Source organism: Dermacentor andersoni, chromosome 3 (assembly GCF_023375885.2).
Source record: "Dermacentor andersoni chromosome 3, qqDerAnde1_hic_scaffold, whole genome shotgun sequence".
Classification (NCBI taxonomy): Eukaryota; Metazoa; Arthropoda; class Arachnida; order Ixodida; family Ixodidae; genus Dermacentor; species Dermacentor andersoni.
This window is the reverse complement of record NC_092816.1, coordinates 68,769,270-68,789,520: the sequence shown is the minus strand read 5'-3', so window position 1 is coordinate 68,789,520 and position 20,251 is coordinate 68,769,270. Positions and strand designations below refer to the sequence as shown.

Here is a 20,251-nt window from a genome sequence, read left to right as displayed (position 1 = left end):
TATGTCGACACCCGCGCGGTCACGAGGCAGAATAAGAGATTACGGGGATATTATATGTATACGTAGTATGGTGCGTCGCGTCCCACGCTCTTAATCTAGAGAGAGAGAGCGATGCTTCTTGCCTCCGGCTAGTCCCGATGCGGGGCGTATTCCCTGAACCGCGTCGCGGACTTGATACGCGAAAGCGCGTGCGAGTGCTCATGCGTGTCACAGTGCACAGGCAAGCGAGCACCCGCCACACACACACACACCAATGCGCGCGACGGGTTTGTGTCCACTCTCAACCGGTTGGCGCCGGTTTCCAACTTCAGCTCGGGCGAACCCGCACGTGCCGCGAGCTCTTGTGCACTGCACGCGGAGCGCAAGATAAAATCGGGAACGACAACCGGCTTCAAGGCTCTTCCGATTAGCCCTTGCACTTCGTGAACTGGTTTACGCCAGTTTCAGCGGCGTTTCCGTTCGCGTTCTGAGCCAGCGTGATATATATATATATAGATATTAACCTCGTGCACTTTCAATTCTTACGCAAAGTAGCATGGAATCCTGTGAAACCGTGCTGCACGAAGCCAGCGCCTTGCGCAACGAATGGCGATATGCGGATGCCGCATTGCTGCCCTGGTGAGAACGAACTAAAGAAGAAAAAAATGCGCAGCGCTTCTAGGAATGATTCAGATAGCGCACGCGAATCAAGTGAGCGTTCCCAGGTCTAGGATGGCCCGCCCATTGTCCCTCCGTAGTTCCACGGCATTGCGTTCCGCTAATCCTTCCGTGGGCAACGCCGATTGTATGCAGGGGCTCGCTGAAAAATTGGCGGCGAGCAACGGGGCGCGGAGGAATGCTGAGAGCATACGTCTCACTAAGAAACAAGATACGCAACGCATGCATTTTCGCTATTTTTGGCGAGTCGTATGTCGGCCTGAAAATCTGGTGATCCGTGCGACGATATCCTTTTTCCTCGTAATCTGCATCCATTATCTCTGCGTGACGGGAGCAAGGTCGTACATGCTGCGACTATAGAGAGTAAGTTACAGCTGCAACCGGCTGCTTCCCCGAAAGTCACTGACGCCCGGAGGAAATTGCGCGTCCGCAGCCTTAAATAGAAGTTCACTGTAAGCAGCACGCGTGATCATTACTGCGGACGTCCTTGCTGCGTTTGTTGGAAAGCGAAACATCGGCTCATGATTAATTGCCTCAAAGATTGCGATTCTCTATTGTTCGCTCTCAGCTTATTTCAGCGGATGTTCGCTCTCATCTAACTTCAACGGATGTTGCTTGGATGTTCATTCTTCTATTCCATAAATAGGTGTCTACCTATGTAAAAAAAAATGCCAAGAGACCGAAACGTTAAACAGCACACTTCAAGGCAAGAGAGCAGACTACAAAATTGTGTTATTTGCAAACGCTGCCCACTGCCCTCGATGGGCGCTACAAGTAAACGGTAAAATGAAAAGGGAGATGGACAGAAGATTTAACCAAGAAAGTCAGTTTCGCCGAGAGAGCGAAGCAGTGATAGCCGTAGAAAAGTATTACTTTTACACGGAGGTTCGTAGCAATATTGGCAGTATAAATTGGAGTAAACATTCACTTACTAAGTGAACATATGTCGTAGTGTCACGCCGCCCAAAGCCAGGCACGAAGAATGAGCTCTATGACCGCGAACACTCGAGGTTAGAACGCTGGCGCGATGGGTGCCGGCAGTTGGGGAGCGCGCACATGCTTGTCCCAAAGAGAACGTTCCGTGCTCCCCGTTCACCGTTTAAGCTGTGCCGCGTTACATAGAACTCCCCAGATCATGTGACTACCCGGTAAGAGAGCTCGCATCAAGCCACCAGGTAGCATAGCATACACTTTATTGCTCTAATTTACAGAGTCATTCAGCGGTAAGACCGAGTACTTCCATCTTCTTGTCGATGGTGACTCCCGTCTCGCAGGGTTCGCGCCCCTATTCCAGGGCACCACTGAGCGTGGCTGCTCGTCGGGCATGGTGTACCAGCCCCCTTGGAGGCATGGGTTGCCGCTGGAGAGCACACTCTCCCACGGCTCCGCACTGATGTGCAGTGATCAAAAGGGGTACGGCAGAGGGATTATTCACAAATGAGCCCCGAATCGAAGCTATTCCTCACTCCACCGAGTCAGAGCCCGAGTGTAGCGAAGCGCCGCCCCCTCGACTGAAAGAGACACTGCGATGCCCACGTCGAAGAGTTGCTTGAGCAAACACCTTTCCGCTTTGTTCCATTCAAGCGGACACTGTGTGTGCGCATTTACGAAAGTACTGCCTCGGGAATCCCCGAGGAGTGTTGTCAAAGCGCCGTGACCACTTCAGTTGAAGAGGGACAGTGCTGTCATCCACTTACTGAGCCGGAGTAGAGTATCAAGTAGGTGAACGTCTTATAATAATGCCGCGGTGATCGAGAGACATATCGTTCCCTGTTAGGCACGCGCACGACTACCGCCTGTACGGCGGTGGGCACAGCGAAGCGTGCTTCTCCCCACAATGACTCTTACTGCGGAGAAGTTAACTTTCACGAACTTATTTTTTGTGTTTTTCCAGTGGATATAGCTTGAGGTTGCGGGATCGATCCCAACAGGGGCGACCGCATTCCGATAGGGCGGGGCGGTATTTTAAAAAAAAAAGCAAGAAAAAGAAAACGTTCGTGTACCGTGCAATGGGTGCACGTCAAAGAAATCCTGGCTAGACAACAGTAATCCAGAGCCCACTCACCACGGCGTGGCTCGCAATCAGATCGTGGTTAATTGGCACGTAAAAGCTCGTAATCTCATTTTTAAATGCCGCACTCACAGGCTTTGGACTCGCAAACGGCGCTTTCCTTGTTAATAAATCTAGGGTGGTAGCAACGACAACTTTACCACTATGCAGAAAGCCTACGCAAAAAAGAAAAAAAAAAAAAAAAGGCGCGATGTTGGGCACCTCGTTTTCCCAGCGATGCGTATTGACGCTCCTTCACGTCCGTCCTGCGTGCGCGCACATTTTTCCGGAACAGCAGGTTGATATACGCACGTCACCTGCGGTGCATACCAGCTACTATCACCTTCCTTGAACCAACAGTACATCTCCTTGAGCGGTAATCTGCAAATTTTAGCCATCGTTTGAATCGTTTGATTCAGCCGCTGCGTTACACAACGACGGAGACAGGGGCATTAAACGCTTCTGGCTGCGGGGAAAAGAAAAAAGAAAAGCCATTTCGGGGCTCTAGAGCTCTTCAAGAAAGAACACTCGCTTTATAACAATGGTAATAAAAATATCATGCACTGATCATATATTCCGGTTTCCTACTTTTCAATCAGAAGGACGAGCAAGAATTAAAAATTGAAATGAAGTCTGGGGTGTTAGGTTCCAAAACCACCATTCGATTGAGGAACGCCGTAGTGAGGGTCACCAGATTAAGTTTGACCACCTGGGGTTCTTCAAGGTGTACCCAATGCACGGCACATGGGCGTTCTTGCATTTCGCCCCCGTCGAAATGCGGCCGCCGCGGCCGGGATTCGATCCCGCGCCCTCGGGGTTAGTAGAACAATGCCTTAGCCACTACGCCACCAAGCGGGTACGAGCAAGAATTACAAACTCAAACAAAGTGCACATTGCTGTTCCTAATGTATAATTTGGTTCTTTTTTTTTAAACGTTCTTATTATTGACGTGATAAGGAGATGTTGTTGCGCTAAGATGGCGCTGATTACTCCAGGTCTCATGAGGAGGAGTTCGTATGCACATATATGATCCCATACGGTTAAGAACAAAGGTTGTACAGGAAAACAAGTTAAAATTGTCAACGTCTAGTTTATAGCACCAATACTACTCACATGCGAATGGCGATAAAAAGCTAGGCGTGTTGCGAAGCGGGGGACTGCCGGAACGTTGTGTGGGTATCCCGCACATTTAATGGAAACCGCTATGTATTAACCAACGGTGCCACTATCATCATAGCAGTTTGTTGTTTTACGAGACTCACGAGCACGACGGTGCAAAAACAACGTTGTTCCACTCTTTTTCGTAAGAGCTATTTGGCGCCAAAAAAGAAAGTCCAGAACACCGGAGTTTGCTCCTTTTAAACTTGCGTCCGTTTCTCATCGTTTTCCTTTTACAGCCGGAAGTCTGCTTATTACTGACGCTTCCTCTCAGTGCGTCGCACTTTAATCTGGGGCAGCAACGTGGGGACACGCAGGAAGCGTACGTGCTGTACGCGTACAGTTGCTAGCAGCAAATTTCGAGATTCCGGATGCGCTACTCAATAGGTAGTTCGGAGAAGTGCCGCACACACGTGTATGGTCGACAGAGCAAAAAATCGCGAATAATAATAACGAAAAAAGAGTTTCCGTTCTTACGCACAAGCGTCAACGCACAGTATAGAGGCACTGTAAATGGGCTCATTCAACTACACATAGTGGCGTACATACAGACAGCAATGGTGTGTGCTGCAGAGTCTAGCGCGTGCTATCAGGTATACCTGCGTGTGGACTAGAGGGAATGATCGAAACCCTCCAGCCGGCAACAGCGAAAATAGAAAATATTGCGACAACGGCCATTATAGCAGTTGCACAAATAATGAGCACTTCGCGTGGTTCAAGTTTCCTGGAAACTGGCTGAGCACACGTTTCAGCAATGGCAAAAGGCATTTGCCTGAGGAAAAGTACACGTCGTTAATGGCGTCAAGATAGACGTTCGCTAGACTTCCTTCGCGCTTTTTCAGTGTTGTACTGGGTGGTACTCAGACGTACAATCAGTGATAGTTTTTATGAATACGGTGACTCATGTTCGTTGTTGTCGTTTTGTCTTTCTTTTTTCCTCTCTCTCTCTCTTTCGCAAGTATATGAGGTAGTGTTTGCACGTGCTCGTTTTATTTGCACAATATTTATACCTTATTATTTCGTTTTCAAAGCATGCAGATCAACTTACGCAACTTGTGCTTGGACGCCAATTCGTGCAGTCCGAACTTAATTATCGTAACGGATGCTCGCACGAATTTCAGGCTGCCTTCTTCCCTCTTTTGCGGTGGTCGTGGTATATACGTTTAGACTGCTACTCTACTCATGCGTGTGCTACGCGAACGTATATCGTCTGTTTAAACGAAGCCACTGCGCGCCTACCCGTAGCCGACTGGGGAAAGTCTAGTCGGCGGCTTTATGTAGCGTGAGCATTAGCTGCTGGAAAACTCTGGCCTCCGGATACGGAGGCGAACTCTCGTCCACACTGTTATTTCAGAGGTTTCTAGTGAAGGCAGCTCGTGGGCGCGACATGCACGATTCGGCCAGTACCCGGTAACATCCACATGCCCCTTGCAACTTCGCCTCTTCAGACAAAAAGCTGCACCCCGTGCTGCGTGTATACCATAGCAACAGGCGCATCGCAAGCAGGCAATGATACAGTAAGTTCGTAGCCAACGCTCGATCAACGCTCCTACCCCCCCCCCCCCCCCCACTTCTTTGACGTCATGGGTTCGCTGGGTTGCACAAGGGGTGCAGCTGTGGAAGCACCCCTCCGTACACGTACCCGCGGGAACAGGGAACTCGTACGTCGGTTCCGCGAACGGGGTGAACATCGCTCACTCTATCTTGGGTCGCGGTGAGAGGGACGCCAGCGCGCAGTGGAACAAGTCGAGACAGACCGACGACGATAAGCCAGACACACTTCGCGAGGCAGTTGGACGACTGCCTAATGGCCGTCTATACGCGCGTGGCCGCCGTTGAGCTAATGCCCGGCCGCGTCGACGACGGCGTTAATCGACGCGCTCGCAAATCCGAAGGCGAGTTGCGTCACAGAGCGCGGCCCGCGGCGCTGAATCAACGTCGCAGCCTGCTGTGCTGCAGTGCTGGCATATACGCGGTTAGGCGTTCCGCGTTTTCTTGTGTGTCTATTCGTTTGTGTTACTATATTGCGATACACCCCTTTTTGCGCGACCGGGCGTAAAATAGAACCCTGACGCAACGCTGTCTCCTCTCTGAAGGCGCACAAGCACCGAGTTGCTTCTGGTTTGGTTCGGGACCTGTTGCCGGACGCTGCTCTTCTCTCTGCAACCCCCCCTCCCCCTACTCCTTTCCCGCCGTTTTTTTCTTCCTCGAACCCTCGCCGTTGCTGCGGTATAATGCTATTTTTAAGAAGATTAACGAGAATTCGAATCGTGGCCGTGATTCGCGAAGAATCGGCTGAATTGACGCAGTCATTTTACGCCACATGCGTGTCGTACGCATGCACGAAATCGTGCATAACGGAGGAAGCGGGGAAATCGTCCTCGCGGACTGTTCCCGCCTTGCAGTGAGTGAATTTGCGCGCAGAAATGGGGTGAGTCACGGAGAAATCACTGTCCTGCTCAACGAACGTGATGTCGTCCGTTCCCGTCGACAGATTAGTACTCAGTCCGCTTCGCACGACACACTTCCCAACAATCGTTGCATGAGAAAAGCAAGACACGGCATTACCGTTCGACAAACCTGCACACAGAAGGCAGCGGAGCGCTAAATTCTCGACGGGAACAATCCGAGGGACGCTTTCGCTGAGTGAGGTGCCCCCTTGACAGGTTAGTCTATAGGCGCCTCCGAGAAGCCACGCAAGGTCCGTTACTTTTAGTTTCCAGCGGGGTTGATCGCTGAGTCGGCCACTTTGCTAAGTATAGTGTACTGTTTGTCACTCACTTTGACAGCTGTCGTGCTTGCTTTCGGCGCTTCTCGGGATCGTACTTTCAAGGTGTGAGCCTTGGTGTGAGCAAGGAAGTCGCAATTCGCGCGTCTGCGAGGTGTAGCCCGAAGTGTCGGTGTCACGGCTGGGTTGATGTCTTCTTCAGAAATGCTCCCGACGTTTACAAAACAAACATTTATCCGAGTAAAAAAAATGGGACATGGGCCAAGATGAGCCTTTCGGGCACTTCGACGCTAAACCCTCGCTTGCGTTCGTGGGCTGAAAATGTGCCGCAGAATTCCGAGCAAAGCCACCCTGCCTGTCTCGAAACCCGATGGGAAGTTAGAAAAGCTTGAAGTGATTGATGGAAAGGTGTACTGTAGCCGCAAAGGCCGAGAGATAGAAATACGGCAATATTGATTAGAGATCAAACACGTAAGTAGTGCAGTTCGATATGTGCAACGCGCATACGAGAAGATAACCGGTGGCCTGTCGGATCAACATAAGTTTCAAATGGAATGGAAATCCACTTAAGCGCGGCAGGCAGTGGATCAGACGGAAGAATGAGATAGGTAGATCTTCAGGCATTGCATAAGCTTGGTTAACGTATTACAGGTACAATTCAAGACCTTCGGTTGTAGCTGTTGTTTTGCAGTGGGCTTAAAATCGTCTAATGACGGTAATTCCAATGCAGCGCATCCCTGATTTCTTGACAGTGTAAAACGATGTTTCAATATATATTAACAAAAAAAAAAAAAAAACGCACGAGCAAATTGCGCCGCACGCCACTTGCACTTTTCATCAGGCGCCAATAACCGCCCGAAAACTAACTTTTGCTCTGTATGATCCTTTCCGACTTCATTTAACCTGCACTTCGGTCAGTGATACGCCCTCTCGTAAAAGGAATGTCAGAAAAACTAAGCGTGGTTAGTTCTACTAGGCGGCACTTTCTATATCTTTTCTATCATTTTTGTCAGCGATCAGATGTAGCTGTAGTTGGGAAAGTCCGCATTGTCAAATGAAACATTCCTCGTCACCACCTGTTGCAGCAGCTGCGTTCCCTACGCGGAAATCCCCCTCTTGACAGCTTCCGATCATTCTTCGGACTTGACGTTCGTCAAGTGACAGTCACTGTATAGGCTGCGTAATGGTGGCGAATAATTCTGTGTACACGTCGACTTACGACGCATTGCAAGTGTGTACACTCAGTTGGCCCAGTTTCTCGTTTCTTGGAACGACACAAAAGAACGTCGCCTCGCGCGGATAGAGACGGAAGCAGCAAGTTCATCGGAGCGTGCCCGCAGGCAAGGCAGAGATGCCACAGGTGGGCTCGGGAGTCCCGGATGACGTGTCGCTGCTTGTTTGGATGACTCAACTTTGCGGCAGCGCGGTCGCGTATCTACGGCTGCATCCCCCTTCCCCCCCCCCCATCCACCTCAACCTCCCACCCCTCCCCTACCCAGCTTCCCCCCTCCCCACTGAAACACACCTTCTCGATCACCCTGGAGAGAAAGAGAGAGAGAGTGCGGTGACAAGATGCCCTTCGGTGTGAAAGAAGAAGAGCACGTTTTCTACCGGGATCGCATTGTGTCACGCCGCCGGCACGGCATCTTCCGACGCGGCTTCTGTCATGTGCGGCGGGCTGCCGAATCGGAGCTCTTCGAAACCACCCAGAAAGTCAAAGCTGGCCTGGCCGACCGGAAAAACTCCGGAATGTGCGGCGATTGTGATCTCGACGCACGCGTCGTACGCCGAAGGACGGGGCGAGGGGAGGGTCGGTTGAATGGCATGCAGGTTACAATCCACGCTATATAGCATGCTCGAACGTGTGCGTGCCCTCCATTCTCCCTTTTTTTTTCTTCTGACGTTTCTTCTTTTTCGGCGGCTCGTGTGCTTACCGTACGTGCCGGCGGCCGTTCGCAGCGATAAGTGCACACGCAGTCACTTTCTCCCCACGGCGAGTTCTGAAGAGCGTTGTTTGTGGCGGTCGCCGATAAACGAGCCGTGTCGAGGCTCTTCGCGCCCTGACGGGACTTGACTCGTCCGGGAATTTTTTTCTCGAGTCGCGCCGATCGCGTCGTGGTATTTCCTCTCGGGAGGGCTTCCGAGAGTTCATTCATTCGTCGCCAAAAAGCTGAACGTTTTTTTTTTTTTTTTCTAACGCGTTGGGGTCGTTTACTGGCCGTCAAATCCGCGTTGTATGACGGCGGCGGAATGTGAAGCTAGTATACTCACTCAGTATCGTTCTTCTTTTGGAACCTCCGCGTGCGTGCGCGAACTCACTGCGTATTTCCTCCCCCCTCCTCTCTCTATCTCTTTGATATGCCCCCTTTCCCGTCCCCCAGCGTCTCTCGTCCCCTGCATTCTCTATTTCCTCCTCGTTCCCCCTGTTTTGGTACCTCAAGTGCTCAAAATTAATTTGACGTGCCTTCATTGAAGTCACCGTAACGTACCAGGTGTAGCTGTGAAACGTATAACATGATGTCTGAATCAAATAGTAATCCTTATCTCCCATTCCTCTTTAAGCCACAAGTCCGCGCCTTACACATATTCAGAGGCGGCATAATGTGACGCTGCAAGCAGTCGTGCATTAAATTAGCGATGCACACATTTGCGTGGTCTTTCCAAATGTGTTTAATGAAGATAAACCAAACAACACATGACATTGCACACGAACTCCTGCTTTAACTTCAAACGCTTTCTGTCCCCCCCCCCTTTTTTTTTCGGCGCATTGATGAGAGAGAGAGGGAGAAAAATAAAGAAGGGTTATAGAGGCTACTGCAAAACGGGAAGTGCTATGTTGTGCCGCGTGTGGCCGGGTGGGATACGTATACATTCGGTATACTTCATAGTGGACCCTTCACGGCGCTTTAGATGATTGCGGATAGTGAGCTTCAACAATTAGTGCTCCCTTCGTTCTCGCTAAAGAACCAACAACAAAATAATTAAAAGAAGAAACGTATTCCTTCGTTGGCATTTAGCGGGAAAACCTCCCGAGAGAACACAGTCCCTTGCAGAGCGAAGCTGTCCGTTCATTCAGACCTCCTTTGCCGCAGTGGCGTTCGCGGGTAGGCGGTATTCACTTTGTTCTCCGGGTCGTTCGCGTACGCGCCGCGATAAAGGACACCGAAGAGGGCATCCATCACACGAAGACAAGACGCACCGCCGCTTGCTCCTACTGCTCAAACATGCTTGTCCTTCCGCCCTTCGCTGAATCACTCTCCGACGGAAGCCCGCCCAGCGAGCGCGCCGTCGCAGCGGCGAGAGCACTGCTACTGCAAAAACCACCAACGGGCATAAAAGAGGCCCGCCGCGGAAGAACGCGAGCACTTATGATTAAAGGCAGCGCACGCCACCGGCACAGGCTTCCGCTGCGGCGGTGGCGAATGACTCAACGCGGGTAGCCGAACGGCGCTTCGTGCAGCGCGCCAGGACCACCGCGCACAAGACGCCGCCGCCGCCGGTGGGGTGGACACGTTCGTTCACACCCCGCCCCTCTGAACCCATTTACACCGCCCTCAAGGATCCGCTGATTACAAGTGCGAGCAAACGGAGACCACGGGCGTGGAACGTCTGTGTACGCGGTTACGTACGCCAGTGCGGGACAGTGAAAGCGATGTTCTCGTTGCGCAGTGCCTTATTCTGTCCCCTTTCCACTGCACTGCGCAGTGCGGAGCCGCTAATGCGGTTACGCGAGGGGGTTAGTAACGATCCCTGTGTACACAATTACGCACCGCGTTCCGCTTGTTCGTTCTGTGGGTGGCTAGCGCGGCTCCCATCGGGCGGTCTTTTGGAAAGACCGACTTCGCTGCATGTGTATAGTCTCGGCTCTTGATCGGTCAGGGACTTCGTCGGTGGCCAGTGGCGGTCAGCTCTGAGAGAGCAAAGCTGCCTCACCTTCCGTAGGCGACGTTGTACTCTGACAGAGGAGCACGCGAAAGGGGGGGACGGGTTGGGAGGAATCGGGGGGGGGGGGGGGGGGGTCAACTTCCGATGACCGAAGCCGAGGAGGAGGCGCGTATAGGCACGCTCAATATGGGGGACAAAAGCGCGGTTAGTAGTGTAGTATCAGCATGCCGAGAAGCCACCGGACCTCGACGCGCCGCCGAACTCCGGAGGCGCCTTCCGTTTCGCGGCCATCAATTACGAGGCAAAAGAGAAGGTGAACTGGGTGAGGCAAGGAAATACCATCCCGATGTCCGGGTCCGCGTGTCTACAACCCCTCCCTCCCATCCCTGCTGCCTCCTTACTCTCACGCAGGGTTGGCCGACAGGTCTTCCCCTTGCCACCCTCGTCGTGCTATAGACACCTGCTGCTTGAGACGTTATTGTCGGTTAAGACGTGTCCGGTGTCAGTATGGTCTCGGTCGACTCGCCCGGTCCTTCGCCCATTGTAAGAACGCTTTTCGAGTGTGGTGTGGTCCGTTTGACGACCGCCCCGTTACTTCTGCTCGACGCTCGTTCAGGTGCGCGATGCTCTCAGCGCGGTGAATCCTTTGGTGTCCGCACTTTCAGAGCCTGGATTACGATACTGTGAAACATGGAAGCGTTCCTTGTTCGACTTAGGATACTGGGGAGCTTCCTCCGCCAGCGATACCGTTTTGTGGACTTTGGAGCTGCAGCACACGCTTTGAAGGTATTTGCCAATAACTTGCTTTAGTTATGGTTTTCGAATGCTGTATCCACATCTATGCCTCAGGTTATGATTTTCCTTTCTTGAGCAGATGTCTTATCTTCTTCTTTAGTACACTTCCTTTTTTTTCACTTAGACCAGGTTATATTTTGGCTTTGCGCTGTCTTCATAAAATATCCGCAGATGCGATCTGCCCAACGCTTCATCCCCCCCCCTCTTTCTTTCACTATTTCTTTCTTTCTTGTGAAATGTGACTGTGGAAGAATGCGATGAGTGTTTGCAGTGACGAGGTCGACATTACTGTGAATATCAATGAAAGGCAACGTCGTCTTGCTACAGCTTCTAATCCTTCAAATAGCGTTGATCGAGGTGAAGTTGGATCACCGGAGGCACACCACTCAGAACTATATACCGTATATAAGCGCACCGCTCACGCGACTCCAGCAGGTCAAGGCCAGTTCGCACTCCACTTCGCCCCCGGCCTTTGGTCTGGTGGCTGCGTTGGTTATGTACGTTGTCCCGGCGGCGACGTTACCCACGTTTGTTCCTTTCTTTGTAAAGCTGCGGGGCCTTCGGGGATACCGCGATCAACGTACGCGTGGGCGTTTATGAAAGCGCGGCGGGCGTGTACTTCTTTTCATCTTTTTTTTTTCCATCCTGATGGATGATAGCGCGTGGCGAACGGAATATGGGTCAGTGGAACTGTAGAGACGACGGAAATCCCCGCCGTCGACGGCCTCTTATGAGCGTAGGCGTTTGTCGGGGCCACATGGGCGCCTCCTCGTTCTCTCGGGGCATGCGCGCCACTGGTACAATACTACGCCGCCGCAACAGCCTTACGGCACGGTATACAATGCGATCGCCGTGGCACTCGGCCTGCTTTCTCTCTCGTTTCTTTTATTGCTCGACGGCGCAGTTAAACGCTCGGCAGTGGCGCCGTCCCACTCTTGTCGGTGCTTTGGCGGCCGTGGAGCCGAGTTACTGCACGCATAACGTCGAATTACGGAGGGGGAAGTACACGATAAAAAAGCCCGCTGTGGAACGTTTATTACGCGTCGCTTAGGGTGTGCTTTCTTGTTTTTGGCACGATCATACGTCATACGCGCCTGTGCGTACGACGCGCGCGGGCATGACTGCGAAAGCGAAGTAGAGAACAGATAGCGAGTGTTCGAATCTGGCGGCGGTCACTGTTGGTGGCCATCGAATCTCGGTCGGTGCTCTTGTTCACGTGCGTTCTTCTCTGAAGAGATACTAGCACGGAAGCACAGCGCTTTGTTAGTTTCTTTTTATGCCATCGGTAGCTATTCACCGAGCATAGTCAGGGTGTCGAACCTCATCTTCACCTGCGCGCGACAAATAATTGCACCCTCTTTTGTGAGCTCCTTCGTTTTCGAATACCGCCGTGACGTCACGGAGCGCCCTGTAAACTCTACACATTATCGCGTAGTTTAAAAACCCGTTTTTTTTGCGCACGTCGCGCACTGTGCCACAATATACTGGACGCTCATGATCCCATTGAATATGTGCAGTAAACGGCTCGAATGTTTTCACCGTGGCGAATGAACAATGTGCCTGTGTGTAAGATGCACGACTTGCACAGCTATAGCTGCGCCTTTCTGAGTGATGCCGTTACGGTCACAGGTCATGTATCTGTTGTATACGCTGTCCGCAGGACAGCATATAGTATGCACTAGTGAACACATTGTACTTCACGGCAAAATTGTGTGATGAAACTCGCTGTCCCAGTGCGATAAGGTTGCGAACTGATCATAAAACCTGCACACTTAAAAGAATGCAAATATCTTTGCCTCAAAACTATTACTAAAACAGCAGGTCGCAACTGCGCAAGTGGCTGCCGGATTTAATCGTTACTGCTATTCCGAATACGCATGCCTCAGAGGCGCATCGCTCATCTTTTCCTCGGCGTTTCTAGGTCGCATCTGCTATTTCCGCGCTAAAGCGCGCATGTCTGCGTGACTGGCGCGTCACTGTCCCGCTGTGTCATCGCAGTGCGGACGTCCAAACGAAAAGTAAGAACGCGAAATAAAGCGCGCACGCGCGCATCTCGACGGAAGCGGCCGTCACCTATTCATTCAATCGTCCGCGTCCTCCGCATCTCTTTTTTTGCGATCCCGCTGTTGAGCGACGACGACGACAACGATGACGCACCGCCGCGTAGCCTTTTCTTTCCCAGCGTCGCACGCGAGCGAGCTGACGGGCGGGAAAAGCACGCGAGCTGTCACGCCGCTCGCACAGGCTATAGCAGAGACGGCGCGACAAAAGAAGTGGGGGCCAGGAGGAGAAGGGGACGACAACACCCGGCCCGGCAGGCATTCTCACGATCTTAAACTGCCGCCGCTGACAGCAGCCGGCAGGCCTGGGCTTCTCTCGCCGCCGATCAGCCGGCGGCGAGCTGCCGTTTCCGAATTCCGGGCGGGCCAAAGCTTGTGAGTCGTCGCTCCCTGGGCAGGTGAGTCAGGTGCGTGCGGTGCCGGCCGGCGAAAGGCTCCGACGACGCTCGCAGTCCCGGCCTTGCCCTCCTCGCTCCAGCAGCGCCCGCCGCACGACCACCGACCGCCTCCTCCCCCCCCCCCCCCCCCCGTCCTCTTCCACTGAGCATCATCAGTCTCCTTACACTAGAGGAGGGAGAGGGGCGGAGACTCCTCGCAGCAGTGAGGACCGGTGGCGGCGAAACGCACGTGCTCTTCTCATTCTCACGTCCCGGCGAAAAAGAAGTCAGTAGTGGCCTAGTGGTCGTGGACGAAGGTGGCAGACGTAGGAGCAGCTGGTAGCGCCGTGGTCGGCGAGTCCACGTGCCCCCACCGACCACAACACGTCCGGGCTTGTCGATCGGCGCTCCGGGACGTGTCGGGAGAAGCCACGCTGCCGCATCGGCGACAAGTGGTCCTTCGAGTCCATTGCCCGCACCGCACGTGCTGCCCTTCGCGCGGACGTCGTGCCGTTTCACTCGGACCGCAGTGCAGAGTGGTTAGCTGCGTCGAGCGACGGCGGTGCCGGTTCTCCGGCCGCAGTGTAGCGGCGTCGGCGCGGTTTTGCGGGCTGCGGCGCGTCCTCCTCGGCCGCGGAACAGCGTGCTGCCCGCCTCCGCGTTGGCGGCGTTGCGCGGGCGACTCCCCCGGCGGGAGGACGCGAAGATGCGCTCCTCGTACCGCGTGCGCTCCGACGCGGCTTCCGCTATGATGGACGACCTGCCGCCGACGCTGCGCAGCTTCTTCTGCCAGGTGAGATGGCCGTGCCGCCCACTTATCGTACGGCCGCGTTGTTGCCGTCGCCGAAACGGCGGTCCCGTTACTGGGAGTCCCTGGCACAGCGCGGAGCCGCGCGCTGGGTGGAGTTCCAGCGTGTTTCGTTACGTTACGTTGACGTAACCAGAGTGTGAACAGCGCGATTCACTTCGTATTATAGTGTTATGAAAGGTAGGCGTCAGCTTTTACGACGATCATTGTATCGACTAATGAGACTCCTGTTTTGCATCACAAAACAGGAGTATCCGTGTCAAAGCCTCCTGACTATGACCGCCTTTGTCCTGTTAGCTGAAGGAAAAAGGGAAGCGGGACGTTATGTAAATGTGTGTATGCGAGCATCAGTCTCGGGTTCCACACGGGCAAGTGTTTTGAATTGCTTGCTCGGAACATGAATGTTGAACAGCCTTTCTTCACCCTAGTGAACCTACCCAGTGAAACAATGTTCCCGTATTTGCTGATCGTGGTTTACTTTTCCGATGTCGCCTCGCCGGACTTGGATGTGTTCGGCTGAAGAGATAATTGCGTGTGAACAATAATGGGCGAAGTTGATTCATGTAGTAAAACAGCTAACTATTTATATATACATATATTGGTTAGCCTCCGCGCGCTGTCAGTTGCGCAATTTTCGCGAAGCTTTATTTGCCTGGTAGCTTGAAGTTCTCAGATGTCCTTATGCTGAACGAGACATCCAGTATGTTATCGGATCCACAGAAAAAGCAGGGAGCTTAACCAGAAGTAGCGTGGGGATCACAAGGTATCGCTTATGACGTCATAGCGGTACTGTACGCTGAAGTCAGCTAGCAAACGTTCTGGAACTGTTCACTCACGAACCCCTTATCGTTATTTAAGGTTATCAGGGGCATTTTTTGTGCAACCTAGCAAGTGCGCGCAAGCACAACTGCAGAAAGGCAAACGGACATTACCCAAAAACAGTGCTACATTCCAGGAAAACTAAATCCAGCTACTACGCTTCAAAAATGTAATTCATTTCATTCGTCGCTTTCAGCCTGGAAGTAAAATTAAGGTTGCTTTTACGGAAATTTTCTCTAACAATGCTAACATTATTACAATACCACAAAACATATAGGTAATAAGGACGAGTATATGCAACCGTTTCTGTGCGTTTTGTTTATTATTGCGGACATGAAGTTTTCGCGAGCTTTCTCTATAATTTTTCGTGGGGAATTTTCAGGCATTTCTTTGCAGACAACTGCAGCGCTGGTGATACGCATTTTTGTCGCTACACGACGTCGGAATGCCGTTGTTTGTCGAACTTTCACTTTCCTCCCTTTGCGAGTTTTTTGCTAAAAATACCGCCCGCTTCAGATATGGCATGTCCGGACGTGCTCCGAATCTCACGAGCATTTTTTTTTTTTTCTTGCTCGCGCGAAGGAAACAGCGTACCCAGTGTTTAGTAGCATTGTTTGCAGCCAAGCTAGCGAGCTTGTATTGCTGTTTGACTTATTCGTTCTATAATGTAACAAAATGAATTGACTGGTAATTGACTACTTATTAGGAACAATTTTATTGCCATCAACGATGTCATTTTATGTAAGCAGTGCGCTACAAAAAGGCAAAAAAGGAAGTGATTACAGATACACAAGTTCTTGCGCGACGCGTACCAATGTATCAGTCATATCTCTCTTTTTTTTTTTCGGAGCAAGGGATTCGTAATGCAAGAGGCTATTACAAAAATCTGGAAATTGGCTGTGCTAAGAGATCATCGGGGGGAAAAAAGATTGGAAGAGGCTTAAGCTTCGCCTTTCAGAGTGGAACGCGATAGCGTTCAAAGACCCATGCTTCCCGGCGAACGCTACGCACGAAGGCGAGCTTTCTGGTAGAAACGCGGCCACTTGCGTGGGTAGATCTCCTGTTATTGTTTCGCAGTTTTAATATTTGTCTCAGAAGAGCTAACATAAAGGGCATGCGCTGTCGTTTTTTTGTATTAAATTTGTTTGTGGGCTACCGTTCTTAAAATTGAGAGGAAGAATGAAAGACAAGGTATGAGCAACTTTTAGTAGTATGGTTGGGTGTGCGTGGTTCGGACTTTTATTCCATATTATTTTTGTCGAGGGGACAACCGACGCTGGACGCCGGGTTTTCTGCGACATGGGCTTCTTAACGCTTTCGCGTTTAAAGAACGCAAGGAAGCTTCTTCACCGTCTAAATTTCATTTTTCAGAACTAAGCTCGCACACTGTATGATAAAGAGAAATTTCATGTGGACTGCATAAGCGGATTCAATTTCTCAACGGTTTGACCTTGAATGGTTGTTTCATCGTGGCTTATGGGTCCAAAATATGTGGTCGTCGGATCCAGAGAATCCACGCGGGTTGACTCGCTCGACCCGCTTGGAGAAATGCATGCAATCGCGGTCGGGTCAGTCCAGGTCACCAGACTTGTGACTCGGCACACTGTCGTGTTCATGTAACCGAAATAGTAAATTGTAAATAGAAAAACAAAGCTTTCACGAGACCAGGCGGTATTTATCTTGGGGGCTGCGTTCTGTACAGCACAATATTAGAACTTTAGGTATTGTTGCGACCGCGTCAGATGATGTGGAAAGTTTACGCATCATGGTGAAACTAAAGATCGTGGGCCTTGGCCCGACATTCATGACTCTTTAGAACGCACGTCTATATATTTACATGATTTACGACAACATATATGACTGATGTAGAGTAGTAGTTTGCATCAAGTTCAAGCTGCCGATCCTTCACAAAACGTTAACCTACTTGCAATTCTGTTTATCTCTCTCGCTATCTCTGATGCATATTCATACACCAAAGCGCTTGCTTCTTTTGTTGTTGCTACGAATCCGCAAATTAATTGTATCTGGAATAGGTACGCAATGCAGAGTAGACGACAAACAAGTCTGTGCACGGTCTCTTTGTGATGGTGAACTGGACCGGCTTGCTGAGCTAAGAAGACAGTTCATGCATCTCAGGCTAACTTAGCGAAATGGTTACCGATACAGTCCGCCGCCGACTGGGCGCATAAAGGTACAACGGTAACTCCTATGCTAAAATACTATGCTAAAACAGCACTTAAAAGGGTTCGTGTATAGTACGGCGACTAAAGGGCTCCCAGCAACATGCACTCCGTAAAGCATTGCAGGTCAATCCTGTTTTATCTTATGGTCGAAACTAGTATGCGCGGTCTTGCACGTCTTGTATATAGTATAACCAGAGCAGTGACACTGGCGGAACCGGTGTAATGACTTCGTCGTTTCAGCGCTTCAGGGCAAAAAGACAACGTACATCACCACACTTACTAGCGTATCGCAGTTTTTTTTTCTTTTTTGGCTCATTATCACACTCCTAGTCGTTTGCCTTGACGCCTCGCAGCTCCTCGAACACTGATTCGGGTTAGTTGCGGTTCCAAAACGGAGGGGGGGGGGGGGGGCGCTTAGTGTAATTGCACGTCAGAAGGCGGCGGCGATTCTGGAACAGTTTCTGGTATCGTGCAAGGACTTCTTGAACTAAACTGCGGGGTTTACCCTTATAGATGAAGGTCGTGGCGTTTCGTAACTTTCGCTGTTACACGCCCGAAGCCCCGTGTATGTTTACACTATAGTGAACCCACATACAGAGAAAGACTCTGTACCAGGAAACGGGGCGTTGTGAGGCTTGCCGCGTATAATGCTGCAAGGCGCAACGTAAACATTGCACACATTGTGTTCTCGCGCAACCGAAGCCACGCTCCAGCGTCGTTTCTGTGGAAGCATCGGTGCAGGCAATGCTTGTAGCCGTTCTCTTGTTTTATAGCTCGTCTCGCTAAAGAACGTGATAGCATGAGGAGCGCGCGTTCCCATCAAACGTGTAGCCGACGTGCCGTTCGTTCGTGTGGCAACGAGGAAAAATTCCGCCCAGGATGCCGACTTTCTCGAGTCGGGCAACCATTTCGGTGAACGACACAAAGCTCTTGATAAATGGTGCCCGCCAACATCTGCGATGTGTACTGCGGTGTTGCTGCTATATGTACTTCTAAGGCGTCACATATGTTGTATACAGCGGGCGCTGCCCAATTAAAGTCGTGGAGAAAACGTATATCCGAGACGGCTTTATTCGCTCGACGTTCGCAGATCAGTCAGCGCGCCACCGTGATATTGCGCCCGATGCGATGGGCCATCATGCTCTTGTGGCGCTGTCGACGCGGCGTCCATGCTAAAGAGATTCCCGGATTCTTCGGGGTTTTCCCGGCCATCGCTTTGCTGGGTCGAAAAACGGAGGCGTTTGCTCTATACGGCACGAGGACTTCGACGCGAGCTCTTCGTAATGGTGCTTTTCCACAATCATTTTTCTTTTTTTCTTTGTACGTTTTAAAACTGATTTTAACAGCCCCAGCTACAGCGGCAGAGTGCATTCTTGAAGATGGCGACACATGCAAGTGATGTATTTGTTAAGCATAGATTTGCAGCTTTATTTTTTTGAGCACATCAGAAAGAGGGGGGAGAGCCTGTGTGTGTTGGCAATGCAAGGAGATTAGCGAGAGGTGGTTGTGCCGTTGGCTCCCCTGTACCGGGAGGGGTAAAGGGACTGAGAGGGAGAGATGGGCACAAACGAAGTAAAATCGCGCACGCTACGTCGGAGGTACACGTAAAAACAAACCCGCGTGGCAAAAATCCGTAGCCTTCCACTGCGGCGCCTCTCGAAGCTCACAGTGCAGCTGCGGGGCGTAACACCAGACGAATTATTTGACTACAGTTCAAAGTGCACTGATGATGGAACTTCCATAGTTGTTCCTTGCGCGAAGACCTCGAATGAAATAGCTTCGGCAACCATGGTAGCGCAGCGGCTGGGCATCGATCGCGGCAGAAACTGGGCGTTACGCGTTACGTTGGGGACGGCGGGATAAAAAATAAATGCGGCGATCGTTCCCAATTGAACTCTCTGACGATCAAAACGTTTCATGAAATTTGTTCGCGTCGCTCATGCATTATGGAAGTTTTGAAGACGTCTACGTTTTCTCTTCACTCTTTTTTTCTATCTTCTTTAAGCGAAGGCGAAGGTTGACGTCGTTTTTCAATGTGAAACTCGATCGCGGCGACCTGGAACACATGTAACGCTGAATTGCGCCGAAAAGCGTGGTAATCTCAAACGTGGCAACATAAAAATGGCCTAGTTTGAGAAAATTAAGGCACGATTGCATAAGAAAATACGTGGAAGAGCCGAGTGTTGTTGCTGTGTTGACCTTCGCCTTTCGTCGTGTTTTTGCAGATGGCTGACATCTCCCCAGAGCGGCCGTCGACGCCTCCGAAAGGTGCGCCCGTGACCTCGCCAAATGGCACCGGCACCTCTGGCGCCGACATCAGCAGCGTGGTCGAGAACCTCGCCAAAGCGACGCAGCTGAGCGAGAAGTTGAACACTGTGTCCTCTTCCTCCTACAGTGCCTCAGAGAAGCACTCAAGCAGCGCTCAGGTGAGTCAGCTTACTGTCTATACATTCAAATATACAGAGATGACAAGCTTGCCTGGGGCACACCGTAGTGTGCATGGTTCTTCAGTTCAGGTATTCAACGGCACCAAGCACCGTTACCACTGAATGAAGGCAAAAGAAATGCTTTCTTGAATGTCAATTCTGTCGTCTATTCGCTTGCAAGTTGCAACTAAGAATATGCGTGACTTGCTTTCTAGTGTTGAATATAGAACTACTGGTGCGCTTTGACTGAATGTACAGTCTTTGCGGAAAGTTTCAAAGCCACTGCGTGCACGGATATAGCTGTC

At 51.3% G+C, this 20,251-nt stretch overlaps 1 protein-coding gene across 7 annotated transcripts in view; it reads left to right on the top strand.

Annotated features, from left to right (window-relative positions):
• Sarm (sterile alpha and armadillo motif) overlaps positions 1-20,251 on the top strand; it is a 203,498-nt gene that overhangs the window by 163,678 nt on the left and 19,569 nt on the right. For 6 of the 7 annotated variants that reach the window (XM_050193604.3, XM_050193619.3, XM_050193587.3 and 3 more), the window contains exon 2: positions 19,746-19,946. In XM_050193604.3, the coding sequence (XP_050049561.1) occupies positions 19,746-19,946 (201 nt within the window). Of the gene's footprint in view, positions 1-13,992; positions 14,504-19,745; positions 19,947-20,251 lie in introns of those variants that run through there. The other variant, XM_050193612.3, reaches the window with a different exon arrangement.